This window comes from Barbus barbus (assembly GCF_936440315.1).
Source record: "Barbus barbus genome assembly, chromosome: 2".
Lineage (NCBI taxonomy): Eukaryota > Metazoa > Chordata > Actinopteri > Cypriniformes > Cyprinidae > Barbus > Barbus barbus.
In genome coordinates this window covers 8,709,795-8,732,883 of record NC_136730.1, presented here as the reverse complement: position 1 = coordinate 8,732,883, position 23,089 = coordinate 8,709,795, and the positions used below count along the sequence as shown (strand labels likewise).

The 23,089-nt window shown below is 36.6% G+C and overlaps 1 protein-coding gene across 5 annotated transcripts; it reads right to left on the bottom strand.

Annotated features, from left to right (window-relative positions):
• Positions 1 to 142: 142 nt before the first annotated feature.
• On the bottom strand, positions 143 to 22,819 carry LOC306887694 (tRNA methyltransferase 10 homolog A-like). 5 transcript variants are annotated; one of them, XM_079445652.1, is made up of 11 exons: positions 16,807 to 16,941; positions 10,972 to 11,181; positions 10,202 to 10,369; positions 8,916 to 9,194; positions 7,089 to 7,206; positions 5,262 to 5,413; positions 4,701 to 4,860; positions 4,511 to 4,586; positions 3,659 to 3,715; positions 3,270 to 3,440; positions 143 to 1,949 (listed from the first exon to the last, which is right to left on the bottom strand). In XM_079445652.1, the coding sequence occupies exons 2-11, from the start codon at positions 11,042 to 11,044 to the stop codon at positions 1,509 to 1,511; spliced, it is 1,695 nt and encodes a 564-aa protein (XP_079301778.1). In that variant the 5' UTR covers positions 11,045 to 11,181; positions 16,807 to 16,941; the 3' UTR covers positions 143 to 1,508. The 5 variants fall into 5 exon arrangements, 4 of the variants coding, with proteins under 4 accessions (XP_079301778.1, XP_079301777.1, XP_079301776.1 ...); XM_079445651.1 differs by having other exon boundaries at positions 10,972 to 11,184; positions 16,745 to 16,884; XM_079445650.1 differs by lacking the exon at positions 16,807 to 16,941 and adding an exon at positions 14,219 to 14,784 and having other exon boundaries at positions 10,972 to 11,184.
• Between the last annotated feature and the right edge of the window lie 270 nt (positions 22,820 to 23,089).

The following is a 23,089-nucleotide window of genomic DNA, read 5'->3' as shown; positions in this document are numbered from 1 at the left end:
TTGGCAAAAGATAGTAATTTAAAACACTATTTAAAAATACATTTAATAAAATATTTTTTCAAATATTATTTGAATACAAAATAAATTATGTCCAAGGTATCAAAAGGTTTCTTTCATCTTCTTCCAAATTTAGAGGCCGTTTCAGTAAAACTGAGTACTTTAATTGCAATGCTGTTCTATGCAGAATCACAGTGGTGTTAAAAGAATTCCTGTGACTTAAAGGAAGGTTGAAATACAAAATAAAAGTCACACCAAAACGTTCCTAAAATGATTCATAAATGTGTTTCCTGCACCAGCAGCCAAGCACGGAGGGGGACAGTTTATAAAAATGTACCAAGGTACTAGCTTACACCAAAATACCATAGTTAATACAGTTATTATTGAACCTATTGTTAATAATGTGAAACATCATACATTAGCCTATTAAAATGTTATATTCATTCATTCTTTGACAGTGGTGGCTAATACCACAGTATCCACATTTTTACTTGAGCATTTTGGTGTTATTTATGGCTGATATGGTACATTTTTTCTTATCACACCTCAGATTGTGCTGTAAAATTTAGGCTGAAAAGCACCAAACAATAATGTCAACATTGCGTTTTCTGAAATTCATCTAATATAGATGCATGCAGTATAATTAGGGTTGATTTAATAACCCTCATACACTGCAGTGAATTGAATACACCAAAGTTACCATCAGGACCCATGGCTTTATATTTTGTTAGATAGAAAGGTCACAAGAGTGTCTCGGGAGCTTGCGGTAACACTGCCCGCTTATTACAACTAAATTTAAAGCACTAGCATATAATGAAGTATAAATGTTGTAAACAATGACAGTGGCACTCCTACAATGAGAATGACATTCTGTGAACACGCAGGAACCATCAAAACAAGGTATTCAATACTTCATAATACTATTCATGCAGTGGGTAGTTTCCAGTCAAAATATATAATACACAGATACATTCAAAAAAAAAAGAGTCAGAACACCATTTGTACATCTCTGGATTACAGACATCAACGTCAAAACGTCACAGCGAAGGATTAACTGACCAGAAAACAGTTCATGTAGTATTTTCTCCCTCAACAGCAATTCAAGTGAAGCATTAGGTTGCAATAATAATAATAATTAAAAAAAAGATCTTAATTACATTCCTGGTCACACAGAGGAGCTCAACTCTGGCAGATTCCAGTTAATCTGTACCTGAAACATATGTTGTGACCCAAAATACTCAAACGTCCCATTTCAAGATTACACAATTATTTGAGGGACTGTTTGAGTAATGTTGGCATTGTTTTTCGGGTTTGAGTTAGATGATGGCCTGATAGTCATTCGGTCCATGTTTTTGCCACCTTCAGAATGTAGTCATATAAAAGTTCATACAAAAGATCCATTTTTGGGTTAGTTGTCCAGACACAGCTTTTTGCCGAGAGGAATTACAGAGGAATACATCCTTCTGTTGTAATATTGGCTGTGTTTATATGGACGATTCCAGACACACACTCTAAACGATCTGAGCTTTGTGGATAGTTGGGCTATGCGGCAAGAGGAAAAGTGTTGTGTTGGCCGGGAGCAGGATGTTATTGGGTTTTGACTTGGGCCGTAGCGTGCCGTTAGTGCGCTCGAAATGACTGGATAGCGCCTCAGATATCTGAGAACTGGCTGTCTCACTGCCGCCGTTCTCAAAACCGTCAGGCTCCATTAAACCTCTGTGAACTCCTGAATCCGCAGGGCTAACAGAATCTTCCTCTTCCTCATCCGTAAGAGTCGGGTACATGGGTACTAAAGGCGAATTATGCCCTCTGCTGCCCCCTCTGTTACTTCCTCCTGACTGTGGCCTCCCCTCTGCTGGAAGAATGGCGCTGCCGTTCCGAGACCGCACAATTTCAACACCCTGCTCCATTGAATAAGAAGAGGGGTGCAGAGGAGGGAGAAGTTGGGTTTCCTGTATAGCATAAATGTAAACGCGTTTGATACAGCATATGTTATTTGATACAGCATATGTTAACTGTGTTAGCATTACTAAACCGTTGAGTTACTAAAGCTTTAAAGGGTTAGTTCACCCCAAAATGAAAATTCTGTCATTAATTGCCCGTAAGACCTTCGTTCGTCAACACAAATTAAGATGTTTTTGATGAAATCAGAGAGCTATCTGACCCTACATAGATAGCAACACAACTGAAATGTTCCCAGGTCCAGAAACGTAGTAAATACATCAGTAAAACAGTCCATGTGACATCATTTTAGAGAGTATCACAAAGCATAAGCACTGCTTTCGTTCTTCGTAAACAACGTTTAATACGGAGATTACGTTCATGCGCACGCTTTCCCCCGAACGTAAACAACGCTAATTACGTCAAATAACGCTCTTAGGTACTCTCCAAAATGGCGGAAGATGTAACTTGGGGGAGAAAAATGGTTGAGTAAATTACATTATTTTTGTTTTCTTTGCGCAAAAAAAAGTATTCTCGTAGCGTCGCAAAACTGAAGTTGAGCCACTGATGTCACATGGACTGTTTTACCGATGTATTTACTGCGTTTCTGGACCTGGGAACATTTCAGTTGCGTTGCTGTCTATGGAGTGTCAGATAGCTCTCTGATTTCATCAAAAACATCTTAATTTGTGTTCTGAAGATGAATGAAGGTCTGACGGGTTTAGAACGACATGAGGGTGAGTAATTAATGACAGAATTTTCATTTTGGGGTGAACTAACCCTTTAAGTACTAGCTTTAAGTATCAGATCATAAACAATACAAAATGTGTTTTTATTAGGGTATTTGCGTATTTGGGGTAAAACAGTAGAATACGGCACACATTTATTAAAGTATTTGCAAGGAATTTGGGGTAAAACTGTAGATAAAAATAAACAAAATAAAAATAAATCATGAAAAGCAGCTAATTTTAAACACAAGTTTTTTATAATAAATGGTGGGTGGATATTACTACAGTTTTACAATTAATGTAATTTTCTCATTTCCCAGTAACTACAAACCAACATTTAGTCCCAAACTAGCTAGCACATAATTATTAAATACCATTATTTAGCAAGTAACATGGCTACAAAAATGCAAACCTTATATAAAATGAAGAGAAAATAAATGTGATCATTTGATTTCAGATGAACACCGTTTTCTTTAGGAAGGTTAAGCGCCTTCATTCACCATTTGTTGAAAACAAACAGAAAACCAATTTGTTTAAGGTCTATTTGTGAAAGTGGCAATATAGATCAACCGCACAAGCAGACTTCTGAAACTTATCTCATACCTGTGACACGTTACTGTCCATCTCATAAGACTCCGTCATCAACCGAGCTTCTTTTTCAGTTCTGTCCATCAGTTTGTCTCGACCTCTTCTGGACGTGTTATAAATTGCAGGGCGACCGAGTGAGTCCACCCCTCCCAGCGTGGACCGACTATCCCTGGAGCGAGGACGATCCTGCGAAAGTAAACGTTTTGGGTTTTTATGTGTGTGTCAGAGAGAAAAACGAAATTCAATTGTGATATGTTCTGCATAAATATATATATCATATCGAACAATTGCAGAATGTGACTGGTATATATATATATATATATATATATATATATATATATATATATATATATATATATATATATGTGTGTTTTTTGAAATGATGCATGAAAAGAGTGACAAACCAGTGAAGAGAGACTTGTGCGCATCGTCCCTTCAACTCTTAAAGGATGATTGTCTTCCTTTTAAAAGAAGACAGAGACAGTGAAATGAGAGGGAGGGAGATATAGTATACTGCAATATACATACAGTAATGGAGTGCATATAGGCTGTTGCCCAAAAAAGGAAATTGAGATACTTAAGCCATAAGTAAAAAAAAAAAAATTAATTAAAAAAGTATGAATGTCATTACATCTGATAATGTCAATTCTCAAAATATTACTAGTAAACAAATAAAACACTAAAATTGTCAAATAAAACATTTCATAAACAAAAGATTATAAAGTTTGAATAGATAAAACAGTATATATTCAGTATATGCACACACATATCATTCACTACCATACCATTTGCGGTCAGTAAGATAAAGAAGTGATACTTTTATTCAGCAAGAATGCATTAAACTGATCAAATGTGACCGTTTATAATGTTACAAGAAAATTCAATATCAAATAAATGCTGTTCTTTTGAACTTTATATTCATCAAAGAATCCTGAAAAAAGTATCAGTTTCCACAAAAATATTAATATATATGGATAATAATGAGAAATGTTTCTTGAGCACCAAATCAGCATATGTACCAATTCATCTTTGCCATCAAGGAATAAATTACATTTTAAAACATATTAAGATAAAAAAAAAAAAAAAAAACACTTCCATAATATTTCACAGTATTACTGTTTTTACATTTTTGATCAAATAAATACAGTCTTGGTGAGTATAAGAGACGTCTTTAAAACACATTTAAAAAATCCTACTGACCCCAAACCTTGTATTATCGATAAACATTTTTTTTGTGTGTATATATGTATTATTACCGAGTATCTGTTGTCTGTGCTCCCCGAGTTGACTCTCCTAAATGAGGCTTGTCTTGACAGGGTGCTGATTTCCTCCCTTACAAAGAGAGTGAGACAGACACAGACTGAAGTACAGGTTTGCAGGAATTCTCATATTCAGACCAGTCATGTAAATTATTCTATGTTCAGAAAGAAAGACAAATCTTCTTACTTTTTTGCAACCAGCTCTATTGCCAGTTGTTGATTTTTGCGCTTATAGTAGCGATTTACTGAAATTATCACTATGACAAGAATGAGAACAATCACTGCAGCAACACCAGCAATAATCATCATCATCAAGTAGTTCACTGGTGCGTTAATCGGAGCCAACTCTGAAAGAAACATGCAACAAAACTTATGAACTTGTGCATTCAATTACAACTGTATTCAATTACAACAGTCCTGTCATCATTTGTGTGAATGAGTCAGACTTCTTTATGGTGCTTTTTTGTTTCTGTTCTTTTAGACAATGACTTTATGGAAAAGAACAGCTAGTACATTTTGCCTAACATCTCCTTTTACATTCCACAGATAGAACAAAAATAAAATAAAAATCATGCAGGTTTGGAATGACGTGAGGGTGAATAAACGGTGACAGAATCTTCATTTTTGGATGAAATATTCTCTCAGTTCGATAGATTATGTGATATGAAGTTGCATATTATTTTCACTAGATGACAGCACTTTGCATTGCACTTTAACCTGGGTGAAGGGTTTCCAGTGGGATACACACCTGATATATTTATTTGAATCTCAGCTTTTCCAGATCCCACCTCATTGGTGGTGGTGCAGACATAAACTCCTTGATCTGTCAAGCTCAGGGGCCTGGAAAAGCGCAGCGTGCCTCCTTCCACAGTCACACCCTCTGGTAGAGCTTCATCTTTCCTGTGTGAACAACGAAATATGATTTAATCCCTCAATCAAAAATAGACATTGTAAACAACAGAATGTATAGTCTAGGATTCTACATATAACAAATGACTAATGCTTAATTTTTAACACAACATTAACTTAAAATGTCCTTGATACCAGAACATGATCCTTCAGAAATCATTCTAATATGTGACCCTGGACAACAAAACCAGTCAGAAGTCGCACGGGTATATTTGTAGCAACAGCTAAAAATACATTGTATGGGTCAAAATTATCTATTTTCATTAGGACATTGAGTAAAGATCATGTTCCATGAAGATATTTGGTAAATTTCCTACTGTAAATATATCAAAACTTAATTTTTGATTAGTAATATGCATTGCTAAGAACTTGGACAACTTTAAAGGTGATTTTCTCAATATTTAGATATTTTTGCACCCTCAGATTCCAGATTGCACCCTCGTTATATCTCGACCAAATATTGTCCAATCCTAAAAAAACATACATCAAATGGAAAGCTTATTTATTCAGCTGTGATGTATAAATCACTTTTTTAAAAATTGACACTTACGACTGGTTTTGTGGTCCACATATGATCCTTCTATCATTCCAATATGCTGGTTTGCCGCTCAAAAAAATTTCTTATTATTATCAGTGTTGAAAACAGTTTTACTGCCTTTCAGGGTACTTTGATGAATAGAAATTTCAGAAATATTCTGTAACATTATAAATGTCTTTACTGTCACTTTTGATAAATAAAATGTGTCCTTGCTGAATAAAAATATTCATTTTTCAAGTGTTACTGACCCCAAACTGTACTGTGAAAACAACTGAACCTATACTGAAGGATTCTGTACATAAAAACAGATTTTTGATTTAGTTTTTAGTTCAGCCAAGTGCATTTCTGGCCTTTTTAAAAAGCTGTTAAGCCTATTTATTTAGCTAAGACCAATAATAGGCCCACTCAGTGTTTCCGTAGACAATAAGAACTTTGTCCACATCTTATACCAGGAACTATAAGTTCCGTGTTTTTCATACAGTATGGTGCAATTTGCATGTGGACAGTGGTAAGATTCATCCCATGACACACACAAGCACGCAGGCAAATTTTCCTGACTCCATCGTCATAAACCTACTCATCTCCCCCTCACCAGTCATTTCTCATCCCCCGCTCTTTCCCTCCGTGTGAAAATGCACTCTGTCTGTTTGCTGCACAAGTTGCAACACGACACCAGGCCACAGTAATTTCATTTACTTTGCATTCACACCGACCAGCCAGAGAACAGGTTTCACCACTCGAGGCAGAGAGGAGGAGAAAACCAGAGAATGTTTGTCTCAGGAATTGCGTGATCATCTAAATGTCTACACCCCCTTAGTCACTCATACTGAAAAATGCCGAAAAATAGGTGTGTGACTGACTAATTATTGTTCACGAATGCAAAAACAACTGTTGTGTATTTCAATGACCTCTCAGTGTCAGTATTACTTCTTAAGATTCTATCTATCTGATAGAGTGGATTAAAATGCACTCATGAATTTAGGCCACAACCTTCTTGTCCACACCTAGAGATTACTCAGGCATGCTGATAGAGAAGCCAACCAAAACAGAATTAAACTGACAAGACAGGCTTACAGAAAGATGAACAAACAAACAAACTGAAAGATGCAGGTAGACAGGCAGTTTTACCTCGTCCAGTTGAATCTCTGAGGTTCTGGATTTCCTTGACCGCTGCACTGCAGCGCGGCTTCTTGCATTTCAGCATACCAGTTGTCCTCATAGCCAGATATCAATGCATTCGGAGGGTCTGTACGTACACAAGAACACACAAATGAAAAGATTTTACAATTAGGGGTGTCTAATTCACTTTTCAGCCTCTTGTTTGAACCTGTGATGAACTTTCCGTTTGACCAATAAGTTCACCTGATCCTTTTGTTGACATGGTATAAACTCTAATATTGGCATTATGAGACATGCATATGTTTGAATTATTAAAATTTGGTGCAATTAAATGAAACCCATATGACTGACTTTCCACTGTGGAACTTAGTTTTTCAATGCATATAGAATGAGGACTGGGGCTTTCAAGCTTTAAAAATCTTGTTAAAGCACCATAAATATCATAAAATGATGCATATATAAATTTAACTGATAATCTTCCATTCTAGTAAGATGTTGCACTAGATCACTGAGTTGCAAACAGAACCAAATACGTCCGATTTGTGAATGAATCATTCAGATTAACTCTGTGAACCGAATGAATGGATTCATCGAAAAGTTCAGACTCAAAAGCACATCCTCACAGACACTGTTAACTCTTTCATTATCATAGATGAAAGATTTAAGGCTATTCTTTACACAAAACTATATGGTTTCAGACTATTTGGTTTATGGTGCTTTTGCATCTTTTTTGATGTTTGAAAGTTCCGGTTCTTATTCATTGTAACTGAATTGGGGAAAAAACAACAACAAGAAGAACAAGGATATTCTTGACAATTTTTCAATTTGAGTTCCACAGAAGTAGACACACCAAATGGGTTTCTAAACGCAAGAAGGTGACTAAACAATGACTGAATTTTGATTCTGAGAGAACTATTGCTTTAAAGTTTCTTTCACTCAACCAAAGCAAAGACATTATTATGACCGCAGCAGTAGTGACGAATCAGAGGGAAACAATGTAGTCATAGTATCGATTAATACAATAAACAGATGTCCACATGCCACAACACATCTGAGGGAAGTCACATACAGCATGTAGAAGAAACAACAGTTTCATCATATTTAAATTTCACAAGCTGGGTAAACACTAAAGGTGTTTTACATTCACATTATAAAATTCACAATTGTTTTCATGATTTCTAGATTTGAGTCATATCCAGGCAGTGACGTATAAAACTTGTGGCGCAATAATACATCAATCATACAACAGTAAGGACAACATTACAAATTATTCTGAAGAGAAAGCACATTTTTGTCTTATATTTTTGTCCATGGGTGTTCTTGATTATTAATAAATGTTCACCTTTTGATTATTACTGTTGCCTCTAATTCTGTCGTGCGTCAAATATTTAACCCAACCCTACATAATGACCCAGCATGTGTTCTGTCCAATATTTGTGTGGCCAAATAACCCAGAAATGGTTGTTGTTAAACCCAGCATGTTTTTATAGTGTACGAAATAAGAAAATATATTTTGAGTAAGTGATAAATGACAATTAAGGACATAATTAAGAATATTCCTCCTCTTCCCAGTTTTTAGTAGTGAAAAGGTAATTATAAAACACTATTATTACTATAATGGATATGTTTTTATTTATTTTTTAATAAAATGATATATTATTAAAGAAATTGATTTTTTTAAAGTACTTTTATAAGTATAAATAAAAGCATTTGTTGTACTGAATTAATTCAGCTCATGCTAATTTTGAACAGGATGATTTTTATTAGTTTTACATTTTCTCATAAACATAACTTATGACCCATATACATTTATAATAAGTGTAAATCAGGACTCACAGTGTACTACAAGGTTATTGGAGATCCTCATTGGGCCTTTTTGCGATGGATGCCAGACCAGACAGTCCAGCTTCTGCCCGTTCATGTTACGGAGAGGGTGGAGAGAAAACTGGATAGAGGCCACCTCACCATCTGAGCTACGGTTCTGACTCTGACCTGCGAGATCGGTGTCCCAGGAGAGGCCTGCCATCGGCTTAGCCACCGAACGGCATATAGCGGCCGGCCGGAATAACTGGCCCTCAACCAGGGTGAACGGTTGCAGGGACGTAATGGGTTTAGCTGTGAAATGAAATGACAGATGCATGATAAATGGCAAATACAAACATGATAAATAGGATTTAAACTTTACAATGAAGTACTGACAGTATTATTTTACCAGCATCTAATTTATGACATTTTCTAAAGTGAGACTTCCCTGTTTGCTCTCCTGTTTATAACAGGCTGCTTGAACACAACCGTAAATAATACTTCTGAAGGAGAAAACAGCAGCTATTATATGATCTTGTAATTGCAGCAACAATGAACACTGTCAGGCAAATACGTCCATCATCACTCCCATTGACGCAGACAATGCTTGTGTATTATTTTGAGAACAATAACTGTATACATCATAGCAGTGGTAGCTTTGTGGTTAACGGGTTTTCTCAGTACATGAATGGGACGTTGAATGAAATGACAAAAAAAAATCAAAGGCTCATGTTATCCTTGTCCTGTATCACTGAGGGCTTTATCGCTAACTGCTGCAGTGTGACTGCATATACATAAGACTCAAAAAACTCTCTACGAAGCCCCTAAGGGGACATGGTGATGGGGGGGGGGGGGTATGATATGGAAGGAACAATTAAATTTCATTGCTTTTGCATTGTCTCGTAAAACATTTTTCATTCACTTGCAAAATGTGCAAAAAAAGGGAGAGAGAAAGTAGTTAAGAAACTTTTTTTTTTGCAGGATTGCAGGATTCCCACAAGAAACTTCACATTTGCTTGCAAAAGCACTGAAATAATACTTCCATGACAAAAGGTTTGTGAGCGGACACAAAGCTTCTCTGATGGTTTCACAGCAGTCTGTGGGCAGGTTTTAGTCAGACAACTTTTTCCTGTTTAAGTTGGCAGTTCTTGACCAAAATTAGATACAATCTCGCCCAGAGTGTATGCTGAAAAAACCAAAAGTGGTTTATGGTGATCTTCCACTGTGCTAATATATAAAATATGAACAGTCACAGAGTTTTGCTTGACAAAAGTTTGCCGTCTTCAGTTTGCACATGTAGCCATGATAAATGTACTCACTCCACACTGTGACCAAAATCTGTCTCTCAAAGGTTCCAGCTGGGAAGGTGGCGATTTTGCAGATGTATTTGCCCTCATCTGCAGAGCGTGTGCCCATGAGAATCAGAGTAGAGTCTGCTATTGGGTCGCTGGTTGCGAATCGAACACGCCCTGTGTACGCAGGGGATTCTGCAAGAGAGAAACAGAAGGAAATGTGACAGTAAGATTCGGTTTTGTGAAGCATACAAAAAAGAATGAAGCAAACACCAAAACTTCCATTTCTCAAGAAACAAAAATGGAGAAATTCTGTACTAATGTCTCCTCTATGAAAAGTTATTTTTACAAAAGCGAACTGAAAAAAACCCCAAAAAACATCTGGTTAATGATTCAGTGTAAATGAATGCAAAATGAGTACAGAACTGAAAGCACAAGTACAATATAAGTATAGTTACAGTACAGTCAAGGAACAGCCAAAAGTAAGATTAAACCCTGCAGAACTGATAACATTTTTGAAATGACTCAGAGCTGCCTATAGAGGATATTGTTTTAGCTAGAGAAGTCCACAGTGGAAAAAAATGGTATAGGATTTAGTTTGAAACCATTCTCATACAGCAATTGTGATTAAACTTCAAAATAATTACAAAGAAATGGAAAGTAACACCATGAGGTTAAAAAAATAATTTTTCTTTGGTGATAATATTAGTAAAATGAAAGAATATAATAATTACATTCGGAAAAATGTGAAACAGTTTCTGTCTGTGAAGTAATAGACAAAAATAAGTTAGTTTTACCTGTCTGGCCTTCACTGAAATGAGCAGTGATAATCTGTTCTTCACCTCCATTTGAGTTTTCTCGAATCCACATCACCTGCACCACCTTAATCTCACTGTTCGATACATTGAATCGACAGGGTAAACGCGTTTCCTCCTCTGCCAAAGACTGCAGAGCCCAGGGGGACTCAGAGGGCTCCACAAAATGTTTTTGTTCTCCACTTACACAGGCTGCTGGAAGACACAAAGAGAGAGCGAACCGTTTTAATCAAATAAAATAAGACACTCAAGATGCCTCTTTTTTTTTTTTTTTAAATGGTGGCAACAGCAATATGACAAAATAAATTAATTCTAACAGATGAACTCTGTTGGAAGTTGTTCATTAAGTGTTATTAGAGGAATAGTTCACCCAAAATTAAACATTTGCTGACAATTCAGTCAACCATGGGCAATCCAAGATGTAGATGAGTTTGTTTATTCATTGGACCAGATTTGGAGAAATTTAGCATTACATCACTTGCTCACCAATGGATCCTCTGCAGTGAATGGGTGCCGTCAGAATGAGAGTCCAAACAGCTGATATGTAACAAGTAATCTGACAAGTGACACGTAATCCACATTAACTGATGGACTGAAGTCATGTCTTGTGAAGTGAAAAGCTACGCGTTTCATCTAAATTCATCATTACCATGTTTGAACCATTGCTTCCAGCTAAAATATGATTTATCTATAATATTACTTGCTTCAATGACGTCGTCTCATCTGAATCAGGAGTGAAATATGCATAGATCAAGATCTGTTTACAAGCAAAAAGATTCGGAAACAGTTCTAAACAAATGTTGGTGTTCTAAAACAAAAATGTTGGTAGATTTTGATGTGGAAGGACAACAGGGGATTGACATTTTCCCTGGAGGAAGTGTTATGCACTCCATTTTGACCAGAAGTGACTGTTTAATGACGGATTAATGCTTTATTTCTTGGATGCTGCTTTTCACTTCATGAGACATTATTTCGTGGTCTGGAGTCGTGTGGATTATATATCAGCTGTTTGAACTCTCATTCTGACGGCACCCATTCACTGCTGAGGATCCATTGGTAAGCAAGTGATGTAATACTAAATTTCTCTGTTCCAATGAAGAAACAAACTCATCAACATCTTGGGTGGCCTGAGGGTCAGCAAATTTAACCTTTAACATCTAAAACAACATCACCGAATTAGTCCTGCAGTTGTAAAACTATTTGTTACGCTTTTGCATATTATTATTCACAATGCATAGCTCTGTTTTGCATTTAGTGTTGGGAAAAATTCAGCACAGCAAGTTCCTTGTAGCTTTCATAGCTAAGGCATCACAAACTGAATGGCTAGATGTGGCCATAAGTAAAAGGCCCAGACAACAAAAAATAAAAAAAATCCAGGCCATCCCATGAATATCATACAGCATATCATATCAAGCAGTGCTTTAAAAAATGGAAATAGCTCCTTTAAGAGAAATATACCTCTATGAAATAAACCTGGGGTAAAAGAAAAGTTGGACCACATTGGCTGAGTTCATCTGTTACCTTCAGTACGGTGGTAACATGAACCTTTCATTTTTCATCACTCTATTGAACTGGCACAGAGAACAGAGAGGCAAAGCAGACATGGGAATAGATATGGATAACAAAATAAAAGAAAGGAAGAGGGGTGAGAAACAAACAGGTCTCTGGAAGAGCGTTTGTGGACGAGAGTTAGATATGCTGCTCAACTCGTTATGTGTCTCAGGGCTAATTACTTTTGGGAAGCAGACGAGCATAAGCAAACATTCACATACAAAACACATGCATGCATGCAAAGTTGAGTGAATATAAGTCGAACTATAACATTTACATTTAAATACATTTAATAATATATTTTATTAAAATTATAAAATAAAAATAAAGTGCAATATGTAATTTGCAATTTCAAGCACAATTACAATACATTAAAAAATACATAAAAGTACGGACATCTATTGCATACTTTAAGTTGATAAGGTTCATATATGAATAAGAAATATATTATATTTATTGTTATTTGCAGTAACAAGTAATCTGCAGAAATCAGTCATAAATTAACTCTTAATGGGACTCACTGCCTGGAGAAACTGAGTGTTAAGCACTTTTCACGTGCTTTGGGATCAGAGTTCAGGGCAGTGATGTGGCTATAATCCCCATAATTTTCTTGAGTTTCTGAGTCACTCTCTCTAGCTTGAACTTTATGTCAGTAACCCAGATCCTTGACCATTAGGCCACGGCAGTCAATTGTCCAGTTTGCAAAGACTACAGAATTACATCAATGAAGCGTATTGACAAGCCTCTCAGACACAAGCTTGTCGACAAGATTTGTGGCATGGATCCCCTGTCACTGTGTCACACAACATGATTTATCCCAGTGTGACAAAATCCTGAGTCAACATCCTTAAGGACTGCCATTTGTCATCTAACCCTACCTCTAATATCAGGGGGCAATTATGGCAGAGAAAGACTTAATTGGTCTGACTAATATTTTTACTAATATTCACACTTTTCTAATTAATATGTAATCGGTGCTTTAATTTTATACACTTTTGAAAACATTTTTACTCAGAAATTGATTTTTTAATCAGAAATATGTTCAATATCTATCCAGGGTTGGAAATTGGTCATAATCTGTTAACAGTAATAAGACTGCTTGTCTGGAGAAACTGAACTTTTAAGCACCTTACAATGATTAAAACCTACAATAATGGTCATTAAAAACAATATCGGTCTCAAATCTCAAAATAACTTGACTGGATTGTTGTTCGAGGCCATAACCTTAAACCCTAATATCACAGTAGGAATGTTGTTCTAGGATCAGCAGAGGATGTTGATACAGCAAAATATTATAATGTATATAAATCACGTTACATCATGTACTCAGACCAACTGACCCTGCATCAACACACAACTCTATGAACAGCTCTTATGCCAGCAAAAACACTCAAAAATGTAAGTAACGTTGACAACACCCTCAAATTCATCACACCCTTATTCTCACAACTTCAACACATAAAACACTCCTTGAGACGCAAGACACTGTGTGAGCGCGAGCAGGGAGCGCCTGTCTGTCACACTGAATCACACTCGCAGTTTGTCATCAGAACCAGTTCTTCCTGTAATATCAGACAACCGTAAACGTGTTGTGAAGCCCTTTTCCTAAACGTTTAACCCCAAATGTTTCCAATTGCACTCGCGGTGTATTTATGATAGGCTATTTAAAATGTCTCACCTGAGTTCCAGATGATCCACGCAGCAAGAATATATGAAACTGTCTTCATCGTCCACCAGTTCAGACTTTCAGCTGAGTCCAGGTTATCAGTTTGGCGATCTAAATGCGATTGTCATTATTAGTATACGAAAACAGTGTCCATCTCAAGAGCTAGTTGTGTTCCCAATCAGCCCAATCGGTCACAGATGTCAGTGGGGAGATGTTGGAGAGAACAGGAGACTCCCATATATAAAGAGCAGGTGGAGATCCAGCGCAGAAAAACGAAATCACTCTTCGTTCAGAATAAATGTAAGGATTAATTCATTTGAAGTCCAAAAAATGAACGTTTATGCACTATATCCATACAGAGTGAACGTCTCTCCATGCGTAAATCCTCACCGGAGCGCACAAAAGTTTTACTCCAGTTTATGGTGTTTTCGTCTTATTTTAAGATCTACGACATGTTGAGAACACCCGAAGTATTTCCATTATTCTTCCGACGCTCGGGCTGAAATTGCGTGAAAATGCTCTGAGAGAAGAACTTTTCTTACAGACACCTGTTGGAAAATGCAGCTCTCCACTGCGCAGTCGCGCACATGTTCTTACGCGCTCAACATTAACTCAACTTTCCAGTTTTTAATCCGGGTGTTTCTTCCCAATCTGATGATTCAGTCTAGCTACTGGTTTAATATTCTGTAATTGCTTAATCATTTGAGATCTTTAATGGTCGAGTTCACTTTAACAGTTTTTTTTTTCTGCCATAATGTTTTTGTGAAGAACACAAGGGTTAAGGTAACATGTGATTACCATTACCTCAGATAAAATCAAAGAGACACTGAACGCTAAGAACTGTGTAAATGAATCTTATTTTAATTTCTTCTCAAATTTAAAACGAATAAGCTATACCAATTCTATACCAATTAAAACCCTCTTACAGGTTCGTACCAGATCTTTCAGAACATAGTTCATCATTTGTCTCTGATTAACTTTAACAAGATTTTACAAATCTGTTAAAATGTAAAGAAGTGAAGTGAAGTGACATTCAGCCAAGTATGGTGACTCATACTCGGAATTCGTGCTCTGCATTTAACCCATCCAACGTGCACACACACAGCAGTGAACACACACACACACCGTGAACACACACCCGGAGCAGTGGGCAGCCATTTATGTTGCGGCGCCCAGGGAGCAGTTGGGGGTTCGGTGCCTTGCTCAAGGGCACCTCAGTCGTGGTATTGAGGGTGGAGAGAGCGCTGGACATTCACTCCCCCCACCTACAATTCCTGCCGGCCGGAGACTCGAACCCGCAACCTTTGGATCACGAGTCCAACTCTCTAACCATTAGGCCACGACTTCCCGAGAAGTCCTACAGCCAGCTTTGTGATTTGCTTAAACTGTCCAGTAACCAGGCATCACTCCAATAAAAGTGGTGTTGTTTCTGTTAAAGATTTCCCAATATCCAATAAGATTCTGCTGGATAAACTATAGCTACAAAACAGCGTATCTGATTCATTTTCGCAAGTGTGGTGACATAATAAGCATGTGCAATCTACCAGATGTACTGTATCTGGTTGCATTCTTGGCCTAAAGGAAAGGGAGCACCAAAATCTGTAAACCTGTTCTCCCTCCTGAAAACAGTTAAAGCCTCAGGCACTTGTACAGAGTTCAACGGAATAGTGTTCCAAAGGGTTTTGAGCTGAAAAAGACAGTTATTCACGATGAGGAAAGCTTCTCTGTGAGTAGCGTTTCTGTTTATAAAAGTATAAGATGCTTTGAATTTCCCCAAAATGTTATTAATGTTTGGTCTTTAATTTTGTTTCATAAAAATAGAATTAATACTAATAAAATCAGTCTGTGATGCTGTGCTAATATCATGAAACTGCCATGCCAATTAAGAACTTTGAAAAACTATTTGAAAGGAAAGAAAAAATCCTTTGAAAAAAATAATCAATATATATTACGAAAATAATGAACTGAATCAAGAATAGTAAGAGATTTCTATTAAACCTAATCATGCCTTTAAATTTTTCATTTAATCAAACTAATATTTTACTTTTTATGAAATCGGGTGTAGGTGTATAGTGACATCTAGGGGACTCTTTGAGTATTTTTCAAATACAATGATAAACTTCAAAAACAGAAACATGTTTACATACTTATACATTAGCTTGATTTACAATAATCAGTATTTGAACATTTAACTCTACGTTAATGAGTTCTACATTTAGGTTTATTAGCTGATATAATATTTTTTTTCTTGATGCAGATTATTAGATTACTAACAATAGGTAAAATACAATTATGTATGCAGACCATCACTGCATTCATACGCATTAAGATCTAAATGTCTGAGACTGAAAAGGAAAATTCCTCATCAAGTTTGCTTTAAAATACTTTAGCATCTTAAATGCTCAAGTGATATTTCATTAACCTGAAAATAAAGATGAAAAAAAAAAAAAAAAACCTACGACAGCTACAAATTACAAAACTACTTAAGCTCAAGATTTGCCCTGTTTTCTCTCTTACTGGAATCTGAGTTTTATGTACCTCCCTTTTGCTCTCTGATTGGTCCTTTGTGTCTTTTTCTTTTCTGAGATTGGATGGCTTACATCTGAGTCTTGCCGTGTCCGAGCTTGTTCTCTTGGCCCACAAGTACAAATCCCACTGTGGCAGAACATCAAAAGCAGATAATATGCAGAGTCTGTTTCTTAGTTAGTCAAAAGAAAACATTACTTAGACATTTTCTTTAAATTCTGTTCAGTACAGGACTGCGATTTAAGAAATATTGTACCAAATATACACTTTAGTCATCAGTATTAATTTATGGGATTAAAACGAGCAGATCAAATATTAAATGTTCACAATGAACAAAAAGCTCATTATTATTAAATAAGAAATTTTGTAATTTTTTTTATCATAAGATCTATACATTATTGTTTGTTTTTTGTTTTTAAATGGAAAAGTCTAAAAAAAAGGGTCAATTTCTCATTTTATTTATTATTATTTTTCTGTCGTGAAATTTGTTTAAACAAAAACACCTTCAAGTCCAAACCTTTGCATGAAGCATATCAAATCTCAAACTGAGATATTTTTAAATAATAATTAAAAAACATAAAAGTAAAAAAATTGCCAAAAACATGAAACATCTTAAATGTTACATATCTCCAAGCTGTGTTTCAGTCGCTGGAATCTGACTGGTTTAGCACAGATTTGTGTTCTTCCTGTTTGCTTTCTGATTGGTCCTTTGAGTCCATTCTCTTTTCTGAGATTCTGTGTCCGAGTCTTCATCAGAGTCTTCCTCATCATTGCCCTCTCCGAGTTTGTTCTCCTGGTCCACTGGCACAGCTCCCTTCCTCTGTGGCAGAACGGTAAAGAAAGCTTCCTGCCAGTCTCGTTTCTCCAGAAATGCTAGGATGATTTCAAAAACTGTGGCAAGGGGGGAAATGATTGGTTCATTTCCACTAGGAAACTTAAAATTAGTATATTACAGAGGAAGTGTCATTTGAAAGGATATCTAGAGAGAGGGAATCTCACCGTGATTGACGGCCAGCACCTTGCGGCTATTCATCTTGACGAAACTGCCCAGCGGAAGCTGAGCATGAGCAATGCCAAGCTCTTGGGCTCGACCAAATGTGATTCCCTGTAATAAAGCATTTGAATCCCCCAAAACCAAGAGCTTAGGTGAAGCTTTTAATGACCTCAACATAAAAACATTACGACAAATGTCATTGTATATTAAGCTCAAAATAAAATCTTTATCTCCTTGCAAGCAGGGCATGCAAGTTTGGTAGTTTTGTTAGATAGATACTTCTCAAAAAATTAGCATATTGTGATAAAGTTCATTATTTTCTGTAATGTACTGATAAACATTAGACTTTCATATATTTTAGATTCATTACAGCACAACTGAAGTAGTTCAAGCCTTTTATTGTTTTAATATTGATGATTTTGGCATACAGCTCATGAAAACCCAAAATTCCCAAAATCTCAAAAAATTAGCATATTTCATCCGACCAATAAAAAAAAAAGTGTTTTTAATACAAAAAAAGTCAACCTTCAAATAATTATGTTCAGTTATGCACTCAATACTTGGTCGGGAATCCTTTTGCAGAAATGACTGCTTCAATGCGGCGTGGCATGGAGGCAATCAGCCTGTGGCACTGCTGAGGTGTTATGGAGGCCCAGGATGCTTCGATAGCGGCCTTAAGCTCATCCAGAGTGTCGGGTCTTGCGTCTCTCAACTTTCTCTTCACAATATCCCACAGATTCTCTATGGGGTTCAGGTCAGGAGAGTTGGCAGGCCAATTGAGCACAGTAATACCATGGTCAGTCAACCATTTACCAGTGGTTTTGGCACTGTGAGCAGGTGCCAGGTCGTGCTGAAAAATGAAATCTTCATCTCCATAAAGCTTTTCAGCAGATGGAAGCATGAAGTGCTCCAAAATCTCCTGATAGCTAGCTGCATTGACCCTGCCCTTGATAAAACACAGTGGACCAACACCAGCAGCTGACATGGCACCCCAGACCATCACTGACTGTGGGTACTTGACACTGGACTTCAGGCATTTTAGCATTTCCCTCTCCCCAGTCTTCCTCCAGACTCTGGCACCTTGATTTCCGAATGACATGCAAAATTTGCTTTCATCCGAAATAAGTACTTTGGACCACTGAGCAACAGTCCAGTGCTGCTTCTCTGTAGCCCAGGTCAGGCGCTTCTGCCGCTGTTTCTGGTTCAAAAGTGGCTTGACCTGGGGAATGCGGCACCTGTAGCCCATTTCCTGCACACGCCTGTACACGGTGGCTCTGGATGTTTCTACTCCAGACTCAGTCCACTGCTTCCGCAGATCCCCCAAGGTCTGGAATCGGTCCTTCTCCACAATCTTCCTCAGGGTCCGGTCACCTCTTCTCGTTGTGCTGCGTTTTCTGCCACACTTTTTCCTTCCCACAGACTTCCCACTGAGGTGCCTTGATACAGCACTCTGGGAACAGCCTATTCGTTCAGAAATTTCTTTCTGTGTCTTACCCTCTTGCTTGAGGGTGTCAATGATGGCCTTCTGGACAGCAGTCAGGTCGGCAGTCTTACCCATGATTGCGGTTTTGAGTAATGAACCAGGCTGGGAGTTTTTAAAAGCCTCAGGAATCTTTTGCAGGTGTTTAGAGTTAATTAGTTGATTCAGATGATTAGGTTAATAGCTCGTTTAGAGAACCTTTTCATGATATGCTAATTTTTTGAGATAGGAATTTTGGGTTTTCATGAGCTGTATGCCAAAATCATCAATATTAAAACAATAAAAGGCTTGAACTACTTCAGTTGTGTTGTAATGAATCTAAAATATATGAAAGTCTAATGTTTATCAGTACATTACAGAAAATAATGAACTTTATCACAATATGCTAATTTTTTGAGAAGGACCTGTACAACAACATCATGATTGGAAGGTAAATATTACGCTGCCCTTTTACTGACCTACACTTTCAGAAGAAAAGGTACAAAGCTGTCACTGAGGCAGTACTATAAGGTATAAAACCAAAAAGTTACATCTTTGTACCTTGTTTACCCCTTAAAAACATTTTGAAAGGGTTTCTCCCCAATGACAGTTTTGTATCTTTTTTAGTGATGGTGTAGGGTAAATTTCCTCTTTTAGTTCTCATTAGTCACTCACCTTATGGTGGTTGTGGTCCACCAGACCTCCAATCACATAGGCTTTGTTCTCATCCAGTTCTTGTAGCACATTGGGCGAATCAGAGGTGAGGTAGACTAGGTCCTCCTTCTTCATGATTTTATGAAATGCATCAGGCTTGAAATGGACATCCTACACCACATTGAAATTTAGATGAGATGCTTTAAAAGCATTGCTTTCCATCATCCAACATTCATAGCTCAAATTCACTCATTCTAGCGCTGCAAACTTTGACTCATGATTTTAGCAGAACTAATGAGTTTTTTTGTGTGGGTGATGCATGGGCTCAACGATGTACAAAATATTGTCAACACAAAAGCATAAGAGGAACATTGAATTATATATTTATTATAAATCCATGTAAATCTTTGAAAATGCCAGTTGCAGATATGCATTTTGTATACACAAGCCAAAAATACACATGATTTGATTATTTAAAAATAATAGATTGTATTGTTTTTGTGAAATTACATTTAAAACATCTGAACAAAATGATAAATATTTGTAATATTCATTATTAGTAGTGCTGTTTCACATCTTACCTTCCAGTTGACCCAGCCTTTGTTAATTTCATCCATGACTTGCTTTAACTGACCGTCATGACTTGTAAGGTAAAACTGAGAATGTGAAACAGTAGTGTTAACTGAACGCTCACCTTTAAGATTGATCTTAAAGGTCACATTTTATATATTATATCTATTTGAGGGAAACACTTGCCTGTACAGGATGCAATGTGCGTCTGTTCTCAGCATAGCACCTCTGAATCTGCTTATGAAGTTTCTTTACATCCTAGGCAACAGGAAAAAGTAAGCTTAATTAAATTCAGCGACTGAACTTTAAAGATGTAATTTTGTGTTTCTGTAAACAATGCAATGCATCATGCAAATTTATTTATTAAATTGATGACTGAAGTTGATGTTATTATAATGGCAATTAAAAAGCACTGGGCTTCGTCTTACCTTGAGCACCATGAGGTTATCAAAGCTGCAGTCTATGACCAGTCTGAGAGAGCTGGGCTCTGCCGACCTGCGCAAACGCTTCTTTCCTGTCCACTCCACTCCGTCTTCAGCCTGCGCTTGTCTCTCCAGCTTCCTCTGCTGTTTTCTCTCTTTCCGTTTCTGTCTTTACATAAACAAGTGAGAATTAAAGCACGTATCAGATAAAAGACTATCAGCAGAAACTGTAATAGAGAAAACAGTTTTACTTTGCGTTTCATCATTTTCGATGCTTACTTGCAGTGTAATTTTTGGAACTTTTTACATTTTTTAAATCAATTAAAACAAAGCTTAAATAAAACAACAAAAATATTACATTACATTTTTTTTTAGAACATTAGAAATGTTGCCTTGATAACTAACTGACATAAAAGATAAAGTACTAAAATGAATAAAACTGAACTAAAAATAAATTATTAAATCTATATAGAAATATGACAAAAAATATATAAAATATGACAAAAGCACATAACCAAAACTAAAATAAAAACGTAAAATATGCAAACAAAAGCTAAATAATCAAAATATTAATAAATACTATAATAGTGCATAAATAATAAAATTACACAGCTTACTTGCGAAGTTCTCTCTGTTCTTCCCATTGTTGACTCTTAAGAAGTTTCTTCCTCTGTCTTTTAGACAGTGTTTCAGTTTCTCCAGTCTGTCCCGTCTCATTTTCATCCTTTGCACATTCATGGCTGCTCTCTTGCACAGCAGGTGTATCGGCCATATCGGTGGCCATTTAGTGTCCTGGATCAGCAACAACGAAACAAATGGTTTTATTCAGTATAGAATATACAATGTAGTTGAAATTCATAATTTATTTGGGCTTGAAAAAGTTGTACTTGGTTGATAAATAGAACAAAAAATGACAATTACAAATTTGTTTTGTTGCCATTTGAGGGGAAGATGCTTATAAGCTTTTTCAGGAGCCTTTTAATAGCAGGTACGCAGATTTCAATAAAGGATAATAAGATGACACTGAAGAACTTCTTAAGTGAATGCTTCAAAATTGACCAGTGTGTCCCCATTTGCGTGAGTAATAGGCTAAGGTTTCTGAGAACACCACAATTTCAATTTTCTGTATGCATGTGCTGTATATGTGGCAGAATTGACAATAAAGAAGACTTTGAAATGGGGACACACTGGTCAGTGAGCGAATCTTTCAAGTGAACCGAGTCAAATGAATCGAGTCACTTAAATGAATCGGAATTCCAACGACTACTCAAACAAACAAGTTTAAAGCCACACACACATGTTGGTTTTTGTGGTTTATGGGGACTCTCCATAGGCGTAATGGTTTTTATACTGAACAAACTGTGTGTGCTATTGCCCTACACCAACCCTACACCTAAACTTAGCCCTCACAGGAGACTTTGTGCATTTTTAGATTTTCAAAAAAACACCATTTAGTATGTTTTTTAAGACTTTTGACTTACGGGGACATAGGCAGTGTCCTCATAAACCACCTTCATATTGTAATACCTCTGTCATACCCATGTCATTATACAAATTTGTGTCCTCATAAACCACATAAACATGCACACACTGTCACTTTTCTCAGTTGACAGTCAAGAGCTCATGACACTGCCTCGTGAGACTGTCCATATAATTACAAATATATTGACAGTCATTTTATTGTATCACGGTACTACACCTAACATAACTACATATCAATAAGCTGACAAACATCAGCTGTTTTCAGAGTATGTCCATTAAACTAAGGCAAAACATCAGGGCACCTTTAAACGAGCATGCCGACATACGTTGTAAAATGTCTTATATAACAGTGATAACTGTGAATAGCAGAATTACAAAGATGAAGAGTAATCTACCTCTAAATCGCTGTCTTTGCAGTGCTGCTCTCATCTCATGTGCGCTCACAAACTGCGTCATTTAAAGGCGACTCGTTCTGCGTGGGAACGTCCACAGGTCGCCATGTTGGTGAGGGCAAGTACAGACATTTAGGCATTAGAAATCTCTCTAAGCATGTTCACGTTTTTCTGAAGGTAGGCTAAAAGAACGGCATTGAATCTGACATAATGATGTGAATAATCATATAAATATACACTTACTTCAAGTTAATGCTGATCAGTAATTTTTTTTTTTTTTAAATAATATTAAGAAACAGTGTTTATTTTAGAGAAGAGAAGTCAAACATTCAGGATGAAATATATATTTAACCGAGAAGTATTGTATAAAGTTAAGATATACAG

What these genes read in the sequence shown, in the direction of transcription:
- LOC306887694 (XM_079445650.1), bottom strand. Translation starts at nt 14,267, where the DNA reads ATGAAGACAGTTTCATATATTCTTGCTGCGTGGATCATCTGGAACTCA. An exon ending in CAGAGATTCAACTGGACGAG is followed by an intron (nt 5,414 to 7,088) that starts GTAAAACTGCCT and finishes TTGTTCACACAG; the next exon opens with GAAAGATGAAGCTCTACCAG. An exon ending in GATTCAAATAAATATATCAG is followed by an intron (nt 4,861 to 5,261) that starts GTGTGTATCCCA and finishes TGTTTCTTTCAG; the next exon opens with AGTTGGCTCCGATTAACGCA.